This window comes from Macaca thibetana, chromosome 11 (assembly GCF_024542745.1).
Source record: "Macaca thibetana thibetana isolate TM-01 chromosome 11, ASM2454274v1, whole genome shotgun sequence".
Taxonomy (NCBI): Eukaryota; Metazoa; Chordata; class Mammalia; order Primates; family Cercopithecidae; genus Macaca; species Macaca thibetana.
In genome coordinates this window covers 53,572,158-53,587,121 of record NC_065588.1, presented here as the reverse complement: position 1 = coordinate 53,587,121, position 14,964 = coordinate 53,572,158, and the positions used below count along the sequence as shown (strand labels likewise).

Genomic DNA, 14,964 nt, shown 5'->3' with positions numbered 1-14,964 from the left:
TTACAGGCGTGAGCCACCACGCCTCTCTAGACCTTTTAAGCTACTGGTTTTCAAAGTGAGCTTTGATTGATGATCTAGGTCATCTAAAATGCAGCATCATGGGCACTTAAGAGAATAATTTCTTCCTCTACTTGGATACTAGTCCAAAATGCTAATGTTTAGAAGCTGATCTTCTCTAATTGCTTTACACCTTTCTGGCCCAGTTTATGTTTGTGAAACAAATACCTGTAAACCAAACTCCATCATCCACATTGACAATAACATGGCAGCTCCCCAGTTCTTTGGAAGAGTCTGCTCCATTGACAAATAAACCACAGTGAGGCCTTACTGATGTTTATTGCCACCTCTTCGACAGGCATCTTTACCCATTCCCCAGACCCAACAAGCTGAACTTTTCACCAGCACTAAATCTGCTTGTAAAAACTAATCAGCTGTGATGTTATACGAATATGAGGTGTGACTGCTCTTTATCCTTTATCTCCATCTCTCCAACATACACACAATCCAATATAGTGCTCAGAATTGAATCTGGGTAGCTTTCCCTAATTATTTTTATTTGTAGAGAGGGAAAATTGATCTTTTTCCTGCCAAGACTCAACTTAGATTCTCCAAGTCTCAGGGGAGTAGTGTGCTAACCCAGGTTAGTCAGAAGATCATCAGGCAGTCTACATTTTGAGCGTTTGGTCATCACTGTCTTGGGGAAACTGGATTAGTATAGAAGTGCTGCCATTTTGGCCCTAGCTTTTCAAGGTATTTGGTTTAAAGTTGCCTTGTTCACTGTCTACCTCTAGTAGCAAGAGAAAATAAATGGCAGGATTTCCTTTTCAGTGGAAAAGGCCTTTAGGACTTGTCTTGCAAAATTCAAGCTCTAATGTCTAATGAGCAGCCTCATCTATTGCCACTGCTGTATTCCCTTACCCCACAAACACTCATTTTTATTGAGTCCTCTTAGTATACTTGCCTTTGTCCATTGAGATGTAGCTATTGTCTCTCACTTCAGGTCGGGTTTTGTTCCTGAAGAGTACCTAACTTACACTTCTTTCTTGTTTCCCATTCTACTTTTGACATTCCAAGGAAAGGGGTAAAGCTTTGGAGAAACAAATATTTTTTAATTCGCTAACTATATAGAGAGAAGCATTTAAGTGCTTACACACACACACACAGACACACACACACACTCACTCTTGGGGTTGCAGAGAAGAATTAGCATGTTCCTAACCCGTTGTGCCAGTGTATTCTTAGCTCATCGTGATTGGCTTCACTAAAACCTAAAAGAAGGACCCTCGCATGTATTTTGCCCATTTTTTCTACAGTGTCTTTAGAGTAGGTATTCTAATAAAGAAAGGTGTTTTCTTTAATATTAACACCCTTAAGAAAAACGCCTTTCTGTATTAAAATAACTCTGAGCCTAGTGCCTTTGGAGCCAGTGGGATTGGAATGGGATTTTCTATTTGCTTTTGAGGGGATGGTGGTAAAAAGAAGGGAGCCCAAACTACAATGATTTTTTGCTTAATTATTCCTTGGTATACCTACCAAAATCTGTAATTGTTATCATTTGGTTTCCTTAGGTCATTAGTTGTTGGGGATGTGGGGTATGAAAGAAAAATTGCTGGGTCTTTGTTGCTTAATGATTAAGAAGCAATGAGAGCTCAACAAGACAGGGTTTTCAGGCCAACCTGGCTATCTTGAGGCATACAGCTGTTAATAATCAGACAGTGATTGTAACATCACGATAACCCTGATGTTTCCAGAGCCAAATAAGAGAGGGAGAATCCCTTTCCTTAATAGTTTTGCTTAGGGAGATAGGATTATGAATATGAAGGCAACTAGGCACAGTCAGCCCCCCTGCTCCTTGCCCTCCTGAGTCCCAAGAGCGTATTTGCTGAAGACTTTAGCGCTTAGAGATCCTGAAACCAATTGTTCGCAGACAGTAACATGGAATTTCCACAAAACAGGTTGGATCAATCCTAGACTATCAAACTGAGTTTTCCATAGTGCCCCTTTAGTTCACTATACTCTTCTTGCAACTCCTGGAAGGGTGGCCATAAGCAGCACCTCTGCTGGCTTAGACATGTGGACATGTGTCATGTGGAAGACCCGTTGTGGGTTTTATCCATGTCATTGGCTACTCCTGTCTTTTAGCAATAGCAACTTCTAGGAGTCCTTTTATTTTAAGAACTTTCAGAAGAAACTGGTATCCCTCTGTTCCCCATTATTTCTTGCATGTGTGGGATTACCCTCAGAGGGTGGGGAAGAGACCACAGCCAATCTCAGCATCATGTATATGGTTTCCCATCCACCTCTGGTCTGATGTATTAAATTAGTTGCCAGCACACTGTCATCCAGATTTGCCTCTGTGTTATTTGTTACTGTACTGGATCTTGTTCTGTCTGCTCCCATCAACTCTTAGTTGGCCAGCCAACTAACAATAAGTCAGTGTCCATCCTCCCTTTAATTCTTATTCATTCTTTATTATTGAGAGAATAGAAATGAATTATCTCCTAGCCCTTCTGCTAAAATGGTGGGTGGGAGGAGCTCTGACCACTATGGTCTCTGCAGGGGGAACCGTGAAGGGCTGAGCCGTACCTCAAGCAGCCGCCAGAGCAGCACAGACAGCGAACTCAAATCCCTGGAGCCACGCCCTTGGAGCAGCACAGACTCTGATGGCTCTGTCCGGAGCATGCGACCCCCTGTCACCAAAGCCAGCAGCTTCAGTGGAATCTCTATCCTTACCCGAGGTGACAGTATCGGCAGCAGTAAAGGCAGCAGTGCAGGAAGGATCGCCAGGCCAGGTATTACAGCTTCTTTTCTTCCTGTCATATCCATCCCTTCTTGCTTGTCTCCTGTGAAACATCACTGTTACTTAACTTTTTTTTTTTTTTTGAGACAGTCTCCTCTGTTGCCCAGGCTGTAGTGCAGTAGTGTGATCTCAGCTCACTGTAACCTCCGCCTCCCGGGTTCAAGAGATTCTCCTGCCTCAGCCTCTTGCATAGCTGGGATTACAGGCTTGTGCCACCACGCCTGACTAATTTTTGAATTTTTAGTAGAGGTGAGGTTTCACCATGTTGGTCAGGCTGGTCTCGAACTCCTGGCCTGAGGTGATCCACCTGCCTCAGCCCTCCAAAGTGCTGGGATTACAGGCGTGAGTCACCGCGCCCAGCCCTTATTTACTTTTAATAAAACATTTGTCCCAGTATAGTTTCCTGGAAATCTAATACAGCCATGCAAAGGGAAATTTGAATTTTGGATCCATTGTCCTTGCTTGGATTTAGTCCTCCTCATTTTCTTTCAAACCTTATGCCTGATTGAAAAAAAGAAAAAAAAAAATTGATTGTGATTAGATTATTTTCTCTGATTTTCATCTAAGATGGAACATCCATATCAGCCTAGGTCTCAAGTTATATACTAAGATAAAAATGATAGCCACTTTCATTCTGTGACTCTTGAGATTGTAGAGGCTTTGTAGAGCAGAGGGAATCCTTAGAGTTTAGTTGTTTTTAATTAATTGATACTAGCCAATAGGCTAGAATTTAGAGGGATGCTGCTATGGCTGCTTCCCTGGAGCTCAGTCACTGGAAAGGAGCAGACATTTCTATGTTCCACATGAAAGCTCTGTAACCACCCATCAGCTCTCCATCTATTTCTGCTGCACTCTTAGCAGAAGGGCATTTAGACCTCTTATTTCATCATCCTTCTCTCTTTGAAGAATTGCTTGAATCTCATCCCAGAAGTTCTGTAGTTATTATCAAAAGGCATCAGTAGTGCTGAAGATTTTGCCTCTGACCCCTAGGTCTCTGCTGCCCTTCTCTGTTACCTCCTTTCTAATCCCACTGCCTCAGCCTTTATCCAGGTTTTATTTTCTTTTATGTAACTATGACACTGGTGCCCAAACTGATATCTCTACTCCATTCTCAGCTCTTTTTATTGATTTTTTTTTTTTTTTACTTTTTCAAGAGTTGGGGTCTTGCTATCACCCAGGCTGGATTGCAGTGGCACCATCATAGCTTACTGCAGCCTTGAACTCCTGGGCCCAAATGATCCTCCCACTTCAGACTCCCAGGTAGCTGGGATTACAGATGTGAGCCATTGTGCCTGGTTGCTTAGCCCTTTTTAGAGCCAGTTTGCCAATCTAAAACAGATCTAAACACATCAGTGCTCCTTAAAAATGTTCATTTCTGCATCATCACCTGAATAGTAAAATCCAAACTACTTAATATAGCATAACTTTCTGACTCCGGTTTGCCATTGCTGTCTAATTTCCAGATCTTTCCTTCTTTCCAACCATTTCTTTCTTTTTCTTTTTTCTTTTTTTTTTTTTTTTTTTTTTTTTTTTTTTTTTTTGAGACGGAGTCTCGCTGTGTCTCCCAGGCTGGAGTGCAGTGGCGTGATCTCGGCTCACTGCAAGCTCCGCCTCCCGGGTTCACGCCATTCTCCCGCCTCAGCCTCCCAAGTAGCTGAGACTACAGGCGCCCGCCACCACGCCCGGCTAGTTTTTTTTTTTTTGTATTTTTAGTAGAGACGGGGTTTCACCATGTTAGCCAGGATAGTCTCGATCTCCTGACCTCGTGATCCACCCGCCTCGGCCTCCCAAAGTGCTGGGATTACAGGCTTGAGCCACCGCGCCCGGCCTTTTTTTTTTTTTTAGATGGAGTCTTGCTCTTGTTGTGCAATGGCATGACCTCGGCTCACTGCAACCTCCGCCTCCCAGGTTCAAGCGATTCTCCTGCCTCAGCCTTTCAAGTAGCTGGGATTGCAGGCACCTGCCACCATGCCCGGCTAATTTTTTGTATTTTTACAAAATTTTGGTAGAGATGGGGTTTCACCATGTTGGCCAAGCTGGTCTCAAACTCCTGATGTCAGGTGATCCACCCACCTCAGCCTCCCAAAGTGCTGGGATTATAGGCATGAGCCACCACACCCACCAACCATTTCTTGAATATGACATTAGCTTTGTTCCCTCTTGGTCTTACAAGCATCTGTCATTCTTCAACCCCAGCTTTCCTGCTGACCTCTCTTTAAATCCTTTCCTGACCCTCCCAGGAGTTTTTGCTTCCTCATCTTTGCTTTCATACAACTTTGTCAATATCACTGATGTATTCCTTATCCTTACCAGATTATAATTGTCGTGTGGATGTCTATCTCCCATCAGAAGTGCCTATGCTGTTGGCCAGGCATCGTGGCTCACACCTGTCATCTTAGCACTCTGGGAGGCAGAGGCAGGCGGGTCACTTGAGGCCAGGGGTTCGAAACCAGCCTGGCCAACAAGGCAAAACCCCGTCTCTACCAAAAACATCAAAATTAGCTGGGCATGGTGGTGGGTGCCTGTAATTCCAGCTACTTGGGAGGCTGAGGCAGAAGAATCGCTTGAACCTGGGAGGTGGAGGTTGCAGTGAGCCAAGATTGTGCTACTGCACTCCAGCCTGGGCGACAGAGTGAGACTCTGTCTCAGAGAAAGAAATAAGTTCCTCTGCTGTTAAGGGCAAGGACTGTGTTTCACTCATCTTTATGTCTTTAGTTCATTATACAGTGCCTGGCACATAGTAGATATTCAGTAAAAGTATGTTGTGTTGAATGAGTTCATGCCTTGAGAGCCTAGAAATGGGGAAAATAGTTGGATAAAGTTATGTGTATGCATGTGCCCATGTGTATGCTTGAAGTTTTCTCAGCAACTTTTTTTTTTTTTTTTTTTTTTTGAGACTGAGTCTCACTCTTGTTGCCCAGGCTGGAGTGTCATGATGCGATCTCAGCTTACTGCAACCTCCACCTCCTGGGTTCAAGCGATTCTCCTGTCTCAGCCTCCCAGGTAGCTGGGATTACAGGCGCCCACCCCCAAGCTCAGATAATTTTTAGTAGAGACGGAGTTTCACTGTGTTGGCCAGGCTGGTCTCAAACTCCTGACCTCAGGTGATCCACCCACCTCAGCCTCCCAAAGTGCTGGGATTATAGGTGTGAGCCACCACACCCGCCCCTCAGCAACTTTTATAAGAGATGTTGCAAATTGAGAAGAAAGCAAAGAGAAAACAGATCTATCTCTCTCTCTAGCAAGAAGACAGATCTCTCTCTCTCTCTCTAGCAAAATCTCTCTAGCAAAAAGATCTCTTAAGAGACCAAAAATCTGTGCTTTCCCAGAAAGTAAGCATTCATGTTTTCAGCTATCTAAGTGTGATGGACAGATTCCAGGCACTTCAGGGGAGGTGCTTCAGCAGCCTCACATTTTGTTCAATTTCATAACCAAACATTGACAGTCAAGGTGGTTCCTGTCCCTAGGGAGCAAAAGCCTGCAAAGGGGAGGACTGGCATCAGCAAGGCAGCTGAAATGCATCTGTGCTTATATGTGAATCTTCAAAAGACAGTAGGGGAGGGGACAAAAGGGAATAAAGAGGAAAGACAAAGAAAAAGTAGAGCCCTCTAAGCCTTCCAGGGATAATGTGTTCATGGCTTGTGCTTAACAACTTTTCGTGGGTTTCTTCTTTGCCTTAGGTATGGCACTAGGTGCCCCAGAAGTGTGCAACCAGGTCACCTCATCCCAGTCTGTCCGGGGCCTTCTCCCTTGTACTGCCCAGCAGCAGCAGCAGCAGCAGCAGCAGCAACTTCCTGCTCTCCCACCCACGCCTCAGCAACAGCCACCCTTGAATAATCACATGATCTCACAGGTGAGTCACCACTCAGTGTCAGAGTCCTCTCCACTCTGATTCAAGCAAACTTTAGATGTACCGTCATGTCTCTTGTGCTGTGGGTGGCAGGAAGGATCAGTTTTTGGAGACATGCCACTCTCTCCCCCATTTCTCATTTGTTAGTTGTGGGGAAAGAAGAACCTTGGGCAAAGATTTTGCCAAATAACTCTTAGTAGAGTCAGCTTGGGGGTTTTTTGCTTTATATTTCTTCCTCTGCCTCCTGAACATTGTCAGTAGAATCTTTTATTTCATACCACATTTCTACTATGTCCCATCTCCCTCTATGTCCGTGTGTAATTAACAAGGCATTTTTTTCCATTACATCTATATATGGAACTTGAAAAGATTATAACTTCCACCATCATCTGGCCAACTATGTGGACCCATAAACACGTATTTATGTGTTGGGGTTTGGGGAAAAAATAAATAACACTCAAGACCCCTGCCATACATATGTCATGAAACACAAAGACTACAAATGTTGTCTTTGTTTTCCATGACTCAAAAGGGCTGTATCCTTCTCATTCTGTTGCTGGACTGGTAAATGTTGGTACCAACTAGAGTTTAAGTGAAGTTTTGCATCTGTGGAGACCAGGAAGGTCATCTAAGAATCAGGTCCTGTTCTAAACCAGAACTTTAGTATTCTGTTTTATTTTTTTCTTTTAATTTTTAAAAAATGTATTGTTGTTACTATTATTTTGAGACAGGATCCTGCTTATGTTGCCTAGGCTGGTCTCAAACTCATGGGCTCAAGTGATCCTCCCTCCTCATCCTCCTAAAGTGCTGAGATTACAGGCATGAGCCATCATGCCTGGCCAGTGTCATTAAGGTGACTATGTTTAAAAGTCACCTTAAGGCCGGGCGTGGTGGCTCAAGCCTGCAATCCCAGCACTTCGGGAGGCTGAGGCGGGTGAATCGCCTGAGGTCAGGAGTTCAATACCAGCCTGACCAACATGGTGAAACCCAGTCCCTACTAAAAATACAAAAATTAGCCAGGTATGGTGGCGGGCGCCTGTAATCCCAGTTACTAGGGAGCCTGAGGCAGGAGAATCGCTTGAACCCATGAGGCGGAGGTTGTGGTGAGCTGAGATCGCGCCACACTGCTCTCTAGCCTGGGTGACAGAGTAAGACCCTGTCTTAAAAAACAAACAAAAAAAAGTCACCTTAATAATCTGAGCAGAGCTGTGCTGAGATCTTCACTTACTCTCTTCTCACATGAATAGAGCACTTTGTGAGGAGAGCCCCATACTTTATCCTGAAGTATTCTCTTGTAGCTGGGAAGCCTATATGTCTGCGGTCTTTTCTGCTGCAGTTTACATTGTCATTTCACCTCCCAGGCTCCCTCATCCCCCTGCTTATTAGTCCAGCTTGGCCTTAGATATATTTCTTCCCTAGGTGTAAGAAGCAAGTCCCAAACACTAATACCCCATGAACTAGAAACTAGAGTGCAAAGATCCCAGAATGGCCCAGTATTGCCCTATCTCAAATATTGTGAAATGAAGCTGAAATAAAGAACAGTGAAGATCTGGGAAATCCTACTTTGTGTCTAAATGTAATTTGCATGCAAGTCATTGCAGCCCTCTATCTTAGTCTAAGTCAGTTCTTTCTATAGTCCTAACTTTCTTGTTCTACCACCATCTACCCCAGTAAGTCTCGTTCGCTTCAGTTTACCTTGCTCCCTACTGAAGCATAGTGTGTATGTGTTCTTTTCTCTGTGTCTTAATTCAAACCTGTAAGTAGGTAAACTGTGCTTCTCCTTCTGCTGTCTGCTACTGTGTTTTTTTATGTGTATGACTTGCTTTTCCAAGGTCCTAATATTTTCTGGGGTTTTTTCCCCTAAAAGGTGTATTTTAATAGTCTTGCTCCCTTTTCTCCCTCTTAGTCTCCCATCTGCCTCCACCTTCCACCTATCATCTCATACCTAGAAACAGACAGCAAGAGTGGGAGAGGAATAAAGAGATAAGAGAAGAACCATTTGGGACTGAAATTTATACAGAATGTCCAAGTGACTGGCCCTAAACCCCAATCTTCTACTCAGGTTCTATTCCTGCTACTGGATTGTGAGGGTCAGTTGGTCGATCGTTGGCTTGGCTTATCTCCTGTGGGGAGTGTGGTGCCAGGTTAGGTGCTATAGCTTGGGGGTAAGGGAACACTACTTAGTGCAGAGATTCGTGTTCTTTTCGAAATTCATTCTTGAGATTAATTGTGATCACTAACTCCAAATGAAAGAATCTTATCCAAGTTTTGATGCCCTATAAGCATTTATGGAAGCTGCTAAAAATTATCCCACCTTCTCACTGTATGTATCTCCTTTTTTCTTCTTCTCCACTTTTTCACCCTTTTTATTTTTTTACTCTTCTTTCTACTGCCATTTTCTTTCTTTCTTTTGCTTTCTTTTTCCCTGATTGGCCTTCAGCACTGGGGGCTCCCTAGACCGAAGCTGCTGAGCCTGAGAATAATTATTGTTCAGTTTCTAATGGCACATAACTGTGCACGGATTAAAGAAGTGATCACGTGCACACACAAACACCACTGTGCTTATTCTAAAGCTTTTCCTGTAGAAGAAAAACTTTGAGACTGGGTGTGGTAGCTCACGCCTGTAATCCCAGCACTTTGGGAGGCTGAGGAGGGCAGATTACTTGAAACCAGAAGTTCGAGACCAGCCTGGCCAACCTGGTGAAACACCATCTCTACTAAAAATACAGAAATTAGCTGGGTGTGGTGGTGCACGTCTGTAATCCCAGCCTCTTGGGAGGCTGAAGCATGAGAATCACTTGACCCTGGGAGGTAGAGGTTGCAGTCAACTGAGATTGCACCACGGTACTCCAGCCTGGGCAACACAGCGAGACTCTGCCTAAAAAAAAAAAAAAAAATCTTTGAGGAAAGGTTTTTAACTTTAACTCTGTTACACAAGGCACTTGCCCCAGGTCTGGGAATAGTACTGATTAAACCATGATCTTTCCCTTCCTGGCGGGCCTCCTCTGTCCAAATAGGCCTTCAAATTGTGTGTCAGTGAAGCTTGTGAAACCAGGGGTGAGGCTGAAGACTAAAGGGCCAGGGGCTCCCTTTTGCCCAATTTACTTAAAATGAAGTAGACTTCTTGAAAAGGAGTTCTCTGGGCCTCCTCTTGTCATCAGGCATCCAAGAGCCAGTGAACGAGCCCAGAATTTGCCAGTAGGTGGCAGCCACATTCCTCAGGGCCAGTCTTTTTTTTTTTTTTTTTTTTTTTCATTATTTATTTTTCTATAAATTATTGGGGTACAGGTGGTATTTGGTTACATGAGTAAGCTCTTTAGTGGTGATTTGTGAGATTTTGGTGCACCCATCTCCCGAGCAGTATACACTGTACCATATTTGTAGTCTTTTATCCCTTGCCCCCCTCCTACTCTTCCCCCCAAGTCCCCAAAGTCCATTTTATCATTCTTTTTTTTTTTTTTTCTTTTGAGATGGAGTCTCGCTGTGTCACCCAGGTTGGAGTGCAGTGACACAGTCTTGGCTCACTGCAACCTCCACCTCCTGGGTTCAAGAGATTCTCCTGCCTCAGCCTCCTGAGTAGCTGGGATTACAGGCGTGCACCACCACGCCTAGCTAATTTTTGTATTTTTAATAGAAATGGGGGTTTCACCATGTAGGTTAGGCTGGTCTCGAACTCCTGACCTCATGATCTGCCCACCTCGGCCTCCCAAAGTGCTAGGATTACAGTCATGAGCCACTGTGCCTGGCCCATTTTATCATTCTTATGCCTTTGCATCCTCGTAGCTTAGCTCCCACATATCAGTGAGAACGTGCGATGTTTGGTTTTCCATTCCTGAGTTACTTCACTTAGAATAATAGTCTCCAGTCTCATCCAGGTCGCTGCAAATGCTGTTAATTCATTCCTTTATATGGCTGAATAGTATTCCATTGTGTGTATATACCACAGTTTCTTTATCCACTCATTGATTGATGGGCATTTGGGTTGGTTCCATGATTTTGCAATTGTGAATTGTGCAGCTATAAACATGCATGTGCAAGTATCTTTGTTGTGTAATGACTTCTTTTCCTCTGGGTAGATATCCAGTTGTGGGATTCCTGGATCAAATGGTAGTTCTGCTTTTAGTTCTTTTTTTTTTAGATGGAGTCTTGCTCTGTTGCCCAGAGCAGTGTGCATGTGGCGCGATGGAGTGCAGTGGCGCGATCTCAGCTCACTGCAAGCTCCGGGTTCACGCCATTCTCGTGCCTCAGCTTGCTTTGGTTATGGGGGCTCTTTTTTTGTTCCATATGAATTTTAGAATTTTTTCTAATTCTGTGAAGAATGATGGTAGTATTTTGATGGGGATTGCTTGAATTTGTAGATTGCTTTTGGCAGTATGGTCATTTTTACAATATTGATTCTACCCATCCATGAGCATGAGATGTGTTTCCATTTGTTTGTATCAGCTATGATTTCTTTCAGCAGGTGCCCACCATCACACCTGGCTAATTTTTTGTATTTTTAGTAGAGATGGGGTTTCACCATGTTGGCCAGGATGGTCTCGATCTCCTGACCTCATGATCTGCCCACCTCGGCCTCCCAAAGTTCTGGGATTACAGGCGTGAGCCACTGTACCCGGCCCTACTTTTAGTTCTTTAAGGAATCTCCACATTGTTTTCCATAGTGGCTGTACTAGTTTACATTCCCACCAGCAGTGTAGAAGTGTTCCCTGACACTGCATCCATGCCAACATCTACTGTTTTTTGATTTTTTGATTATGACCATTCTTGCAGGAGTAAGGTGGTATCACATTGTGGTTTTGATTTGGATTTCCCTGATCATTAGTGATGTTGAGCATTTTTTCATATATTTGTTGGCCATTTGTATGTCTTCTTTTGAGAATTGTCTATTCATGTCCTTAGCCCACTTTTTGATGGGATTGTTTTTTTCTTACTGATTTATTTGAGTTTGTCGTAGATTCTGGATATTAGTCTTTTGTCAGATGTATAGATTGTGAAGATTTTCTCCCACTCTGTGGGTTGTCTGTTGTTTGCTCTACTGTTTTTTGTTTGTTTACAGTTTGTTTGTTTTTCCATGCAAAAGCTCTTTAATTAAGTCCCAGCTATTTATCTTTGTTTTTATTGCATTTGATTTTGGGTTCTTGGTCATGAAATCCTTGCCTAAGCCAACATCTAGAAGGGTTTTTCCAATGTCATCTTCTAGAATTTTTAGTTTCAGGTCTTAGATTTAAGTCCTTAATCCATCTTGAGTTGATTTTTGTATAAGATGAGAGATGAGGAACCACTTTCATTCTCCTACATGTGGCTAGCCAATTATCCCAGCACCATTTGTTGAAAAGGGTGTCCTTTCCCCACTTTATGTTTTTGTTTGGTTTGTCAAAGATCAGTTGGCTGTAAGTATTTGGATTTACTTCTGGATTCTCTATTCTGTTCCATTGGTCTGTGTGTCTATTTTTATACCAGTACCATGCTGTTTTGGTCACTATGGCCTTATAGTATAGTTTGAAATCAGATAGTGTGATGCCTCCAGATTTGTTCTTTTTGCTTAGTCTTGCTTTGGTTATGGGGGCTCTTTTTTTGTTCCATATGAATTTTAGAATTTTTTCTAATTCTGTGAAGAATGATGGTAGTATTTTGATGGGGATTGCTTGAATTTGTAGATTGCTTTTGGCAGTATGGTCATTTTTACAATATTGATTCTACCCATCCATGAGCGTGAGATGTGTTTCCATTTGTTTGTATCAGCTATGATTTCTTTCAGCAGTGTTTTGTAGTTTTCCATGTAGAGGTCTTTCAGCTCCTTGGTTCGGTATATTCCTAAGTTTTTTTTTGTTTTTGTTTTTGTTTTGAGATGGAGTCTCGCTCTGTTGCCCAGGCTGGAGTGCAGTGGCACAATCTCGGCTCACTGCAAGCTCCGCCTCCCGGGTTGACGCCATTCTCCTGCCTTAGCTTCCCAAGTAGCTGGGAGTACAGGTGCCCGTCATCACGCCCAGCTAACTTTTTGTATTTTTAGTAGAGATGGGGTTTCACTGTGTTAGCCAGGATGGTCTCAATCTCCTGACCTCGTGATCTGCCCGCCTCGGCCTCCCAAAGTGCTGGGATTACAGGCGTGAGCCACTGCACCCGGCCTTCCTAAGTTTTTTAAAAATAAATTTCCTCATGGTTTTTCAGACTTTCCCTGGCTTTGGAGTTTGACACCCTTCAAGAAGAGAACTACAGCTGAGGATAGCTGTGGAGTAACTAAAAAAATAACACTGATATCCCTGCCCGTATCACTGCCCTTCCCCAGTTAGGGGAGGCCTAAGAGGAGCATCACTTCTTCTCACTTTACTCTTTAGTCACAACCTACAAGTGTGGGGAAAACAAGACAGTTTTGTTTTGTTTTGTTTTGTTTTGTTTGAGACTGAGTCTTGCTCTGTTGCCCAGGCTGGAGTGCAATGGCGTGAGCTTGGCTCACTGCAACATCTGCCTCCCAGGTTCAGGTGATTCTCCTGCCTCAGCCTCCTGAGTAGCTGGGACTATGGACACATGCCAGCACGCCCAGCTAATTTTTGTATTTTTAGTAGAAATGGAGTTTCACCATGTTGGGCAGGCTGGTCTTGAACTCCTGACCTCAGGTGGTCCGCCTACCTCAGCCTCCCAAAGTGTTGGGATTACAGGTGTGAGCCACCACAGGCAACTTTTTTTTTTTTTTTTTTTTTTTTTTTGCCACTTTACTGTCCTTTTCCCCCCAGAATATATATGCCCTGATCCAAGAAAGACCCTTCTCCAAAAGAATGAAGAGAATTGGGATAATAGAAAACGTCTATGAAAGCCACCAGCATAAGCAGCTAATGCTGAGCATCTTGTCTATCAGTTATATTTGGAATGCCATTATCTGACAGAAAATAGGTGTGCCAGTAGAGCTAAGAGTTTATTTTCAAGGCTACAGCAGCAACTCTCCCAGGTCACACAGTGGATTCTCCATAATTTTACCTAACCAAAATTACTTACATTTTATTTAATTCAGGTATCAGGTCCTCTGCTGAGACCTCCAGAGTATTCTCCTCTTTGGGGAGTCTTTTAGTTCCTGTACTCTGCCTCCTGAACTGCTAGTCCCTTCTGTGTACTCTGCCTCCTGAACTGTTAGTCCCTTCTGTGAGAGAAATTCTGGAGATGTGTGGCAGGAGAGGATATCGATACCGTGGCCCCACACATCTTAATGCTCTAAATGTGGAGCGAGGAGCCTGTGGAAGGTGCTTAGATAATTCTGCTTGACTTCTTCCTTCACCTCCTCCCCACTACTAGAGTGGAGTAGAAAGAACTATGCCAGGCAGAACTAGATTTCAATCTCAGCTCTGCCATGTTAACTGTGTAAGCCTAGATGAGTGATTTAATTTATCTGAGCCTTTTTAAATTGCAAATACAAGTTATATCTCCCTATAGGATTCTTGTGTGAGGCTGTAATGAGACAATGTATGTAATAAAATAATATATACAAATGTTATTTTCTCCCCTTACTTGCCTCTCTCCTTCTCTCATCTCTCCTACCACCAGGGACTATGACTAGAGAACTGATGAGGTGATCAAAATGCCTGGAGGGGAAGAAGGGAAGGAAAAAATAATAACTACCCACTAGTTGATTTAGAACATTCTGTGTTCCTAGTAAACAAATCCTCCTGCTTGAGGCTAGTGAAGGGGGACTGAAGGGACAAAAACTAAAGCTAAGCTATTTATATTTTATTCCTAAATCTTTCCTGTTTGCTTGTGGGGTGGAGGTGGATTTTTCATATTGCTGTCATAGCCTGGAGGAGCAATCATGGAGTGGAAGGAAGTAGCCAGAAGCAGGCACAATCTTGGGTGTTTTTTCCTTCTCTGCCCTTGGGAGGGAGATGATCCTTGTGAATGAGTATTTCCTCTAGGAGAGCTGTGGTGTGAAATCAGAAGCAGCTGAGCCAGACCTTGGATGACCCTTCCTGCAGAAGCAGTGCAGCAGTGCAGACAGGAATCCCTTCTCAAGTGGGCAGTCAAGGAGGGTTATGATCATGCTCCCCAGGATTGTGTGTTCAGAAAAACTGCTTTGGGAAAAGCTGTATTTGGAATCAGACAGCAGACCCTGACCCTGAGAGTCCTCAGATTGCTCACAACAGCTGCACAGTTTTGAATGGCTAATGGGGAAGGGAGTACAGCAGGTCTACCCTGATAAGAGAGATTGTCTGTTTGTCAAAGAGATGTTAAATCTTCAAGCTGTCCCGGGCTTGGTCACCTACCTGCTCAGCAGTCGTGCTACTCATGTGAAATTTCTTCTATGATTATTAACCTTATTGTTCCTTCCCTT

General features: G+C 43.5%; 1 protein-coding gene across 1 annotated transcript in view; it reads left to right on the top strand.

Annotated features, from left to right (window-relative positions):
* Positions 1-14,964, top strand: part of R3HDM2 (R3H domain containing 2) — a 152,407-nt gene that overhangs the window by 118,213 nt on the left and 19,230 nt on the right. Inside the window, 2 exon segments of the mRNA XM_050747257.1 lie at positions 2,560-2,792; positions 6,481-6,653. Coding sequence (XP_050603214.1) covers positions 2,560-2,792; positions 6,481-6,653 — 406 coding nt within the window.